General features: G+C 28.9%; 1 protein-coding gene across 1 annotated transcript in view; it reads right to left on the bottom strand.

The window, feature by feature from the left end:
* Window positions 1-747: 747 nt before the first annotated feature.
* LOC109596415 (trissin receptor-like) overlaps window positions 748-13,198 on the bottom strand; it is a 165,957-nt gene continuing 153,506 nt past the window's right edge. Inside the window, exons 7-9 of the mRNA XM_049966622.1 lie at window positions 4,812-5,116; window positions 1,233-1,445; window positions 748-1,175 (exon numbers count right to left, since the gene is read on the bottom strand). Of these exons, the coding sequence (XP_049822579.1) occupies window positions 1,262-1,445; window positions 4,812-5,116 (489 nt within the window). The 3' untranslated portion in view covers window positions 748-1,175; window positions 1,233-1,261. The remainder of the gene's footprint in view (window positions 1,176-1,232; window positions 1,446-4,811; window positions 5,117-13,198) is intronic.

Below are 13,198 nucleotides of genomic sequence, written 5' to 3' on the forward strand. Positions count from 1 at the left end.
CGAAATTTGCCAAAAGTCGTCGATATTTCAAAAATTTTAAAAACATATCAGGACGCTTAAGCAAGTTTTTCTTTGTATAGTCTAGAAATATTAATAGTTGTATTACATATTTGAAAAGTTTTTTCGAATATGACATAGAATGTTGTAGTAAAAACATTAAATAAAACATACTAAGAAAAATCATTTAATTTTTATTGAATATAAATATAACATTATATACATCAAATAATATACATAGTTTAAGAGAAAAGAAAGACAGTAATTGCTATAATTGAAATCATTATGTTTAAAAGCTGTTGTGTAACATTGCCTAATTTGAAAAGTAAATGTAAATTATTTAGTTTTCTCATATTTATGTAATGTTACAGACACCTTTATATACTTATTTATGACTTCAATTTTTACAACATTAATAAATATTATGACATTAAGAAATTAAAGTGTTTTGAAGATGTAAAGAGAAACTCGAAGTTCTAAAAGTGTAAATTTGATAGAGAGCAGTCTACAATTAGATAATTTGATAAGTATATAGCAAAGTATGTGGTTAAAACATAAATAGGATTTTAGGTCCTTCATATGTTAGGTAAGGTAAATTAAATACTTATATTCAGCACGAGGTAGGTATAATATATATATATATATATATATATATATATATATATATATATATATATATATATATATATATATATATATATATATATATGTATATATATATATATATATATATATATATATATATATATATATATATGTATATATATATATATATATGTATATCAATATTTGCACACAACAGAATATAACATTTAACAATTATAAGTTTTAAATACAGCTGGCAGTCTTTGATTAAATATGTACAATTGATATTTAACAACTTCAGTGAGTTTGTAGATTATTAAAGATCGCCAATTGTATAGACAATTTAATTTTTAAAATTAATTTGATTATTTAAGACCTGGAATACAATAGACACATTAATTACTATAAGTAAAACATAGTTATACATCATTAATTAATTACATAAATTTTTAATTTTATACATTGGGTATCTTCACATTATATTTACATTAGAAATATTTATATTACATAAATAAATAAATTATATAAAATTAGTTTTGTTCTTCTACATACAGTCTCACTTTCGTAGTACAATGTTGTCTCCTCAACTGTATCTGTAACAAATTGGACAATTAGACTCAAATTACTTGAACAATTACGAAAACATGTACCTGGAACAGTAGAGACAGGAAGCGCATCCTCATACTTCATGTGAACATTCAGAACTGTGCTCGTTGTTTAAGATTGTGACGGTAGTAGCGTTCGCCTTCATGGTCGATCTTGTGCTCGCGTGCCGTTGAATTCCCACATGCAAGCTCATATGATTGCGATTGTTCATTTGTCTCTTCCGTCTGTATGAGCACAACAGAATTTCCCGCATTCCTCTGAAGAATTAAATTTTTTAAATTAGTAATGCGCTGATGTGCCATTACAAACGAAAACTTTATTAAATTTTAAAAAGCTGCATAATTTAGTAATTTTTATTATTGTTATTGTTTGGCAGGGGGGCTACAAATTGTGAATCATTTCATTTGGGTGTAAGAATATTAGTTGTATGTAAATGTAAATATTTTAAATACAAGAAGAGTATTTTTGTAAACCTTTTGAAGTTTATGTAAAACAAAATTTAATATAACACAATGGTGGCCAGAGAAATGGCATAAAATTTAAAATCAGACATTTTTCATAAAAGGATTTAATTTAAATTTTGTACAGTCACTATAAGAAGTACATTTCAATACTCTATACCCTCTATTTCTTTTCCTTACACATCTTATAAATGCTGAAGATATTATTTTAAAGCTTACATTAGAAAATTACTATCAATAGTTAGAATTTATTCTAGTAGTATTTATATTATTTTATTAAATAAATTCACTTTCAGTGAGAAGAAAGAAACATTGAACTTTAGAGAAGAGGGTAATAAAAATTAACATCAATGTCTAAATATTGCTGATATCTTTAAAAACTTATAATGATTCCGAAAAATAGTTTACAATGCTTATTAACAAATATGCAACAACACCCTCAATTAAAAATATAATAAAAAATGTCCTAACAAAAAACTTCTTTTATTGACAGACAAATTTGAAAAATCAGTAAACGACATCCTTTCCTATCTAATTGATACAATATCAGTGTGTCTAATAGAACAATAGAAAAATCAGACGTCAACTGAATGAACAATAGTATATTTCAGTAAAGAAACCTTTGATATCAAAAAAGAATATTTGAACAAGGCTAAATGGTTGCAAATGTAATAATGATCCTTCAGAATTTTAGCGAAATGTACTTCGGAGTGATGAATTCATGTTTAATAGAATAAGATCAGATCATAAAAAATACATTCAACGTCCTTCTAATAAGAGTTTAGACTCAGACACACTGCAAAAACTTTGATTCACGGTGGAGAAAAAGTTTTGGTTTGGGGTTCCTTTCCTTGGTATGACATAGAACCATTACCACAAAAAAATATACATGCACCCAAAGTTTTTCAAAGTTGGTTAAAAGATAAAAATGTTGACTTTCTCCATTTGTCAGTGGTAAGTCCGGTTCTGAATACAATTGAAAACTATATATAATATAGTATAGTATATAATTTCGATAAAAACACTATGTGTGCTATTTTTGTGACCAGCCAAATTTTTGTACGCAAGAACTCTTTAAATCTAAAGGAGTTGTGAATATTGCTCATTTGTGGACAAATTCAGGCTGTATGTTCCACATATGCTATATCGTTACTGGTGATTGTATAGTCCATGGTAAAACAGGTCAGGGGACTGACGTGCATTAGATGGAGGTTTTTACATGACCTAAAAAGGATCATTGGTTTTGAATTGGTTTTAAATAATGCTGTGCCCTTAAAACCTATTTGGAAAAATTGGATGAGTTCTAACGCCAATAATGTTACCAGCAAAAACCATTATTGTACCTCCTCTATGTGTAAAAGCTTCCTGGACGAGCTAAAATGTTCTAATATTGTCAGATCCTCCTTAAAGTCTACATGACATTACGATTCGTTGGTGAGAAAAATTGACACCCAAACATCTTCACACGTTATACAAATATCAATACTGTTATTTAAAGTCAATGTGGATGCTGTTCAGTTAGACTACCAATTGCTTTAAAGCACAATCCACTAATGATACATGATAATGGGAAACACTTAATTTTGATTGTTCGATTAAATCAAAGTCGAAATAAATTGCGTATTTATATATTAATAATTTATAATATTATAAATATTTATAAACATATTTAAATGATTACAAATATATATTTGCAATGAAAAGTATATTTAAGTAATTTACTGTGACCGAAAATTAATACCTGTATAATTTATTTTATTGTTTTAATAAAGACAATTATAACAGTGTTAATAAATATGAGAGAAGAACAAATTTTGAACCGTGATCGTGTTTTAATTAGTAATTCATTAATTCAATCGTAGAAAAAGTTCTAAAGTTCTAGTTTGTGTTAAAGTTGGTAGATCAGTGAGTGCCACAATTGTTAGTAGAAGACTTGAAAAAGCAGGTTTAAAAGGATGTTGGGCACGAAATAAACCGTGGCTTTCTAAGTGCAATGTATTTTAAGTTACAACGTTTTACAAAGAAAGACTGAACAAACATTGAGTGGTTTAATAGGTTTAATTTTCAGAAAAGTTTTATTTTACATTTATATGTTTCGTATAAGTTTTATCTAATATTTGTATCAAACCTTAATGTAATTAAAAAAAAAACATAAAATAGTAGAATTGACAAAGAAACAATAGGTTTGCTGATGGAGGAGATCAGTCGTACACCAATAAAAGAACCAAAAGTTATATATTAATAAAAATTTATGATAACGCAAATCTGGAGGAAATGAAATTCCATAAAATGGTAGATTAAAAGTTAAGTCAAAAGTTAAAGATATTAAATTTTTATTAATTAAAATGGGCCCACTTTAATTGTACTTATGTATAATTAAACATACAAGTAAATTAACTCCATATGAGAGGAGCAGAGCAATTGGAGTCAACCAAGATGCAAATCATAGATAGACACAATGTTGCATAAAGTATTATAACACTCTTGTGTATTCAATTTTATCAAATTGTCTCTACTTCAGAAAGTTTAAGGAATGGTAGATCAAGAAACCGTAAGAAGACTAATATTTACGATTCAGAGATAATATGGACCCCACAGGATGTTCCTGGTAACTAGTGGTCAGCTACAGCACAGCATGAAAATTTGTACTTTTCACAGATGAAAGTAAAATTGGGTTGTACAATGAAGATTGTTGAGTTCGTATCTAGTCCAGACGAGATGTTATATGAGATGGTCGAGGAATTTTACTCACTTCAAGTTATATGGAATCAACTCGTAATAAATGATTTCTTGCCAGTTCCACTAAATGCACAGCAGAACCTTTCTGGTCGTTAGTCCTGGTTTAGCACGGTGACCTATTTCTCATCTCCACATATTTTACGAGATATCGATCAAATAATAAGGAAAAAATAATTTAATTAATCAATTATTTTTTCCTAACCTAATTCTGTTCTAATATGTTACTCTTCCAGAGGTTAGAGATAACATATGAATCGCCACCATGGGCCAATAACTCCAATAAGTATTGATTAATTTCATATAAGGGTCTTATTACCAAAAAATAAATAAAAACCACAATTCAAAGCAATTTTGATGTTATTACAACTCAAATAATATAGATAAAGGTGTATGTATCAGAATTAAATAAATACTTTTACTTACCTTCTGAAATTTTTGGATAAGAAAGCATACAGCAATGGATTAATGGCCGAATTCATATATTGAGATAAAAATGTTAGTGGCGTTAACAGGGCACTGAAATTTGAATCTCCATGATAATTTTCCGACCAATTCTGCCACATCTTTCTAACGTGCCACGGAAGATGACATATAGCGAAGGCGCAAACTACGATAATCAGCATTTTTATAACTCCCCTTCGGGCCCTCAAAACGTTCTGACTGGAATTTGGATTGGGCATGCTGTTGCTATTTGTGTTTTGAAGTAGTTTCGTAACGCCATTGGATATCTGAAAAATAAAATAGAATATTATTAATTTGAACACAAGGTTTTCAATTTTATACATTAATATTTCTTAAGAGATCAAAAAGGACTTTTTTATATATTAACGAGACTAGTAATGTTTTGACTCTGAAGTTTAGTTCAACACAGACGAAAAGTAAACTAACCGAACACACATCACCATCGCCCCTCAATCAGTTATGTGACCTAAGTTATGACATATTGACGTCATTTTCCAACGTATGACCCGAATCATCGGACCTTAATTCGGGATCGATGGGAAACTGCCGAAATTTATTAAACTGCTCCCCAATAACACAAATTGGAAAAGGATATTCCCGTATAATTTGTCAAACTTCTGTCATCTCATAATTTACATAATACCTATTTTAGTAAAAAAATAATAATAAAATTGACCAAAATTGAATTCGTTTTAAAAAAATTGAGTAAATGGAAAATGCCAGTACAGATTTTATTTTACGATAGTCGAAGTATTAAATTCTTTCCTGTTATTGAAACTGAGCCCTTTATTTTATTTTCTTTCCTATGAGGTTAGCACGTGTGCTTTCTCATCAGTCTTTTTATTAGAGACGTTCTGTGGAAAAATGCAGAAAGCCTCTGTTAAAAATGTATTTCTCCATATATTCCAAGTACTCTGATAAAAGAAGTAAGTTCATAAAATGGGGATTGCACCAATCGATTCGTCTGGTAGGATTATGGTAGTAGAGATAACCTTGATGTTTACTAATGCGGATTACGTAAGTAGAATACCGGAGCATTGCTGCAACTATATTGTCTAAGGGCCAAGACGGATAATAAAATAGTTATGCTTTTAGATCTGCGTTGCATTTGACAGTTAAAAGAAAGCTTTCTACTTGGGTTGCATAACGCATAAGCTTTTACGAAACTTTGGAACTGAACGTAAATGCGACTGTTTCATAGAAACATTTCAAGAACATTCAATTTTATGACCCCTCGATTTAGTGTTATTCGTGACGGTCATGAATTTTTTCAAAGTTCTATTAAATCATCAATAATAATATGATATGATATGATAATATTATATACTTCATTCCGTTTAAAAGTTCAAAAAAAAAGTCGCTGATACAATACTTTTGTATGAGAGTTCTATTTTAGTGTAAAGAACGCAAAAGACAGAGATTACTGACCCTTGTCATACAATTGAGAAGCCACATTGAAAATTCCACTGATGAAATCGCTGTCAGACTCTCCGTTCTAAATGGAAGTTGTATTAAATACTTATCTGTAAACCTGGATAACAAAGGTCAATTTCAACATCAATTCTAAAGATATAAAAAGACGCAGATATTGAAATACTGTTTTATTGAACTTTAAATTTAAATGGATAATGTGTCTTCTGTTCATTGGTTTTATGAGGTTTTATCATTTTAATGAATTTAATCATCACTTGATTAAAAATTCTCATAGTAATGCTTATTATGGGAACTAAATGTTGATGTTCACTACTGCGTTTTAATTAGATAAAAATTTTAAAAATGCACTTTCTAATTTGTAAGCAAATATACATTAACCTAAGCAAATCTAACCCTTTGCACTCGTATGTCGCCGTATGAGCGACAAGATGCGTTTTACTGTTGCGCTCGTATGTCGCCGTATAGGCGGCACACCATGTCTTATCATTACAGCGGGTTGACCGGTCATCATCCCCTAAGCTCATTTCTAATATTTCTAAATTGCTTTCTTGAACCTTCGTTGAGGACATTTCAGTTCACATGTGCACCATTTTTGCATTTTGAATATTACTTAGCGAGTACGCAGATAAGTAGATAAAATAATAGTCCGAGTACCGTATACTCACAAAAGGACATATATACGAGTGCAAAGAACTAAACATACAATGTAAACACTAATACAAACTACACATGACTGCAGAAACGTTTAAGGTTCAAATTCAATCCTATAGTAGTGCTCTTGATAAAATCTCTTTTAACTTTACTGCTAAACTCAATACAAATATATTATACCTGATGCTACACTCCGAGTGTCAACATTTATAAGTAAAGTGATACACTCAAGGATTGAGTTTTGAGTAATTCGCATCTGTTTTACTACAATGAAATACCTTGACATATTTTCGTGTTTGAGAAATTCATCAAAGTAAAAGGAACATCAGATGAAAATGTGAAAACCAAAAGATTTTAGTGTTTTTGATTTAAGCTGGACAAAATAAATATATTTTAATTTTCATAGACATTAAATTTATGCTATTTAATTTATGTGACGCTGTATAATATCTTATTTTTTACATTTATGGCTTATCCTCGTGGCTTAGATTCGACTATTCAGTTAATTTAAATTTGTAAAATTTTTATGTCAAATGATCACTCATGTTTGTAGATTGAGACGATCAACATAAAACATCTATGATTTGGCCTTTTAACCAATCCGTCACCCATCACCATCACTGTGGGTAACACCTATATATATATATATATATATATATATATATATATATATTATTTATATAAATATAAATGTTCACTAACAAATGTACATAAATACTGCAAATATCATAAGAATAACTTTTATTTTGTATAACTTCGGCACAACGACGTGACATTGGGTCTAATTTTTGACAAAGTTTTCGGGAGATTGAGTGGGCTACTCTAAGAAATTATAAATATGTATCATTTTGCTCTTCGACTTATATGCTTTGGGTAGTTATTCTGCTTAAAAACCCAACGTCGAGGCATTCCTTCTTCAGTAAAAGATATTAAAATATCTTCCAAAATTTTTACTAAATATGTTGATCCATTATGGTCTTGATCCATTGTAGTGGGCATATGCCATAAAATGAAAAACATGCTGAAATCATAATATTGAGCCCACTATACCTTACTGTTTTTAAAGTGTACTGTGGTCGAAACTCCAATGTCTATTTTTCATTATTAAAACCCTTTAAATTAATTAAATTTTTCAATTAACATAAATATTTTATATTTTATTTATATTTATAAATTCACTTACTTACATTTACAAATATTCAAGGAAATTTACCTAATATAATGCACACACTGCTATTATTTTGGTAAACTAAATAAGTCGAATAAAATAAAATGTATTTAAAAACACAAGTTTTAATTCAAGAAGTGGTTTTGTTTCTTTTAAATATTCTAATGTATTTTTATAGTTATAATCTATTTATTTCTATAATTATATAAAATGGATAGATTAATTTTTGAAATATATGGCCACTGCAATTATTTAACACGGAGTTGTATATATAATAAGTATATAATAATATAATATATAATATAATAAATTGTTGTTTTGTAGGGTGCTTAATATCAGAAGGATTATCATTTTTTTATAAACTATATTTAGACTGGTTATCAAAAGCTACTCACCTGTAGTGTTTATAAATGTGATTTTAAGTCTAACTTGGAATTTTACATTTCAGTTGAAATCATCTAATATCTTGTAGGTCTGGGGTCAAAGGAACCCCCATCCATTAACCATCTACTCACAATTCTGGAACTAATTTCAGCAAGTTGCATTTCCTCCAGGTTAGCTTTAATTTCAGTTGGCGATAAGATTGGACTGTTTTTTGATAATCGAATGATCCATTTATTCATTTTTTTTTAAGTGTTTCGAATACAAATATTTTTTTTCACCTACCCCTTGTCAAATTTACCTAAATTTCTTAATAATACAGGAAACGATTGGCTTGTTTAACCGAAAACTCATAGCTATATCTTTTTGTTTCTTTCGCTCTTCATAACGCTGAATAATAATTTTTTTACACTTTCAAATAATTATAATAAGCAAAAGACTGTTAGTAAATAATCGATTTATATTTCCAGAGAATATTGAAAGACCTTAAAGTAAAAAGTTATTATAATTTTGACTATTGAAAATTAAATAAGGTATGCAATTTTTTAAAGAAAAAAATATATTAAAAAACAATACATAATATAGGTATTGGCTTCCAGTACTAGTAGTACAACTCATATATTTAATATAAGTTTACGTTAAATATTTATTTCACCTTAAATAGTACGAAAACGGGAATGTTATAACATCTGTTTATTAATTATCGAACGGATAGGTTGGAAATATATTAAGGGAAATTTACTAAGGAAATTCATCAATAAGAATACTACTTAAACTGAAAGTAATTATTGTTTGCAAACTCAAAATACTTGCTTCCATTTACAAATTCAAAAAGAACTCGCTTATATAATATTTTTTGTTTGAGACTTGAATAATAGACTGAAGTTTTATTAAATCATTAATAATAATACTTACGACAAACCAAGACTTAGCCCCACCTTTGGAAAGAGAATATCTAACTATAAGGATGAGCTAGACTTGAAAGAACTACCACAAAATTTTAAACAACCAACAAATATGCAGCCACCTTGGATAATCGGGCTCCCTTCATGCGATACAAGTCTTACAAAATGGGCCAAAAATGAAAACAATCATCAAAGAATAATCAACGAGTTTAAGTCTATCACAGTCAAATTACACCCATATATACACTGATGCATCAAAGACTCTAGAAGACGTAGGCGCCGCATTTATTTGTAGAGATTCTCAACATCTTTTTAAGCTTTCACCTGACGCCTCTATAAACACCGCGGAGCTATACGCCATTCTAAAGGCATTACAATGGATAAATAACAATGAAACAATGAGCAAAGCATTAATAGTGACAGATTCACTAAGTTCAATTATGGGAACACAAGAAATTAAAAATTTTTGTATGAAATTCATCAAAAAAATAAAATAGTTTGTTTCATCTAGGCCCCTTCACACATAGGTATCGAAATCGCGGACAATGCAGCCAAAATGGCCATTATCTCAGAAGAAGCCCAATAAGAAAACAAGATAACCCTAGCAGGTACAAAAAACAAAATTAAAAATGCAGCTCTACGTCTATGGCAAACAAATTGGAAAAACCTTTCAACGAAATTGAATGAAATCAAACGCCTTGTCCTAAGCATTCCTAAAGAACCGATGACAAGAAAAGAACAGATCATAATAACACGTCTTAGAATCGGTCATACAAAACACACACATGGAGACACCTTCTAAGCGCCGAAGAACCACCGTTTTGCGAGATGTGCTATAGTCGACTAATTGTAAAACATATACTGACCGAATGTGAACAATTTCGAGAAGAAAGAACAGGAAACGACATACCAAACACTATCCAAGAAATCTTAGAGGACAAATTATCAGTGACTAACCTAATAAAATACTTAAAAGATTATTCAAATGTATAATAAGATATAATGTAAAACTGTATAAACAAATACATATTCGCTAATAACCCTTAAGTGGTTGATGTGGTTAATAAAAAAAAATACAAGTTCAAAAAAAGTCGTTGATACAATACTTTTGTATGTTCTAAAGACAAAAAAAAATTAAATATTAAAATATTGTTTTATTCAACTTTAAATTTAAATACCTAATCTTATTTTTCGCTCATTGTTGATTGTAATAATTAGTTGTAAAATTGAAGAATATAGAACATATATAAAATATTCATATATACTGCAGAAAGTCTTAAATTTAATTTTATTATTTAAAAAGTGTTCTTGGTAATACCTTTTTTAACTTTACAGCTAAGCTCAATACAATGCGAAAACATAAAAACTAAAAATGTTTTGATTGTTAAAAATGACATATGTAAATAGTTTGGCTAGAATCGAGAGTATGTTCAAAAAGTTATCGATGTAATTAAAATAGCATTTTACGTAGTTCGGCATTTAAGCGAATATAAAGAGGTTTTTTGTACTCTTCGTATAAAATGTGTTATTATGTTGCGATTTGAAGGTTGAATTTAAATTTGATTAAAATTTAATATTAACCACAGTAAAATTCATTTTGATATCCGTCATTGACACAAAAGTCCTACTTGATTGGTTCCAATTTGTGGCATAACAAATTGAAACATAAAATATATATTTCACGAGGCTGAAGGAAATAAATTTTACTTACTATTAAATGTTTAAACATTTGTCCTACATGAAATAAGTACGAAAACCGGAAAGTCTCGTATTTCTGGTAACACACTTGTTTAATAAATATCGCGATATGTTTCGAAATGAATATTTTAAGGGAAACTTGTTGGGAAAATTCTATTAAACCATCAATAAGAATACTAGTTAAACTGAAAGAAATTATTGTTTGCGAACTCAGAACACTCACTTCTACTAACAAGTTCAAAAAGAAGACGCTGATACAATACTTTTTGTTAGAGAGATCTATTATAGTGAATAGAGCGCAAAAGACAAAGTTAACTGACTTGTGTCATACAATTGGGACTTCGCATTCAAAATTCCATTGATGGAATGTCTTTCAGTGTCTGCGTTCTAAATGAAAGTTGTATTAAACACTTATCTGCAAACCTGGATTCTAAAGGTCAATTCTAATAACAATTTTAAAAGTATAAAATACTGTTTTATTCAACTTATTGTTATGAAATACTGTGACAATTTTTCATGTAGTTAGTTTAACAAGTTGAAAATTATACTAGACCCGATGCTAAAATTTGAGAATTAACATTTATAACTAAAGTGCAATTTCCCTTTTAGGACATTTTAATAAACTGACATACCTTCGTGTTTGAGAAATTCGTCAGAGTAAAAGAAACATTGCAACTTTTGATATTCCTTTATATCGTTGATAGGTTTCATCACTGCAGTAACTGTATCTCAAAGTATTTACCACAACTAAACACAAAACCCAAAAATTTACAAAAAATCCGTCATAAGTAAATAGTTTAGCTAGAACCGAAAGGATGTTCAAAATGTATTTAACAAGGATTTTTTGTTTTATTTTCATGAAAGGTTATTAAAATATGAATATCCATGATTGACACAAAAATCACAATTGATTCATTCCATTTTGTCGTAAATATGATACAAATTGAAATATAAAATATACACCATGTAAAAAACGCAACACCCAGAACATATTAAGATATTTTTATAAAATTTAATATACGAGTAGGTATTATTGAAATAAGAAATGATTAAAATTTGAAGTCAATAGGAAAACCTATTGTCGTTTTTTCTTTCTTTTTTTTTAATTTTTTTTTTATGTTATGGAACGTCAACAGTGGGATGTGTTTAGTGTGTGAATCACACTTTTGCTTGGGCATGCACGATGGTCATGCGTTAGTAAGATGGTGATGTAGCGAAAGACGTGATCTTTGCTGTGGAGAGACATGTTGTCAGGAATACATTAAACTTCTTAGAAGTCTCCTATGTGAATTTACTGCCTTGGCTACCCAGATCCTCTCTTAACGTCAGACTCAGAATTCTACTTAAACTAAAAAAATATTGTTTGCAAATTTAAAATTCTCGTTTTCATTTTGAAGTCCAAAAATACAATGCAATGATACAATAATAGTATTATATTGTAGTGAAAAGAACGCCAAAAATGATTTAATTGGCTATTGTTATATTGAATTTTAAATTTAAATGCAGATTTTCAAATCATATTAGACCCGATGCTACAATCTGAAGTGTCACACTAATGGCTGAGTTTTGTACAATTTTCATCTGTTTTATGACATTTTAATAAACTGACATATCTTCGTGTTTGAGAAATTCATCAAAGTAAAAGGAACATCGCAACTACTGATATGCCCATACATTATTGTGAGATTTAATCACTTGCAGAAACTGCATGTACTTACCAAAAATCAAAAGAGTTTTTAATATTTAAAAAGGATACATGAATGGATTGGCTAGAAACGAGGGTATGCTCAATAAGTTGTCGATGTAATTAAAATAATATTTCACGTACTTCGGCATTTAAGCGCGAAAAAAAGAGGATATTTTGTTCACATCGAATAATGTTATTTATATATTGCAATTTTGAAGGTTGAATTTAAATTTTCTCTGTGACCTTTGATATCTGAGTTTATTAAAATATAATATTACCTACAGTCAAATTGATATGGATATCCATCATTGACACAAATGGCACATTTGATTGATTCCAATTTGAGGAATATTTACCACAAATTGAAATATAAAATACATAATTCACGATGCTGAAAGACACACATTTTTCTCACTGTTAAACT

This window comes from Aethina tumida, chromosome 4, assembly GCF_024364675.1.
Source record: "Aethina tumida isolate Nest 87 chromosome 4, icAetTumi1.1, whole genome shotgun sequence".
In the NCBI taxonomy this organism is placed as follows: Eukaryota; Metazoa; Arthropoda; class Insecta; order Coleoptera; family Nitidulidae; genus Aethina; species Aethina tumida.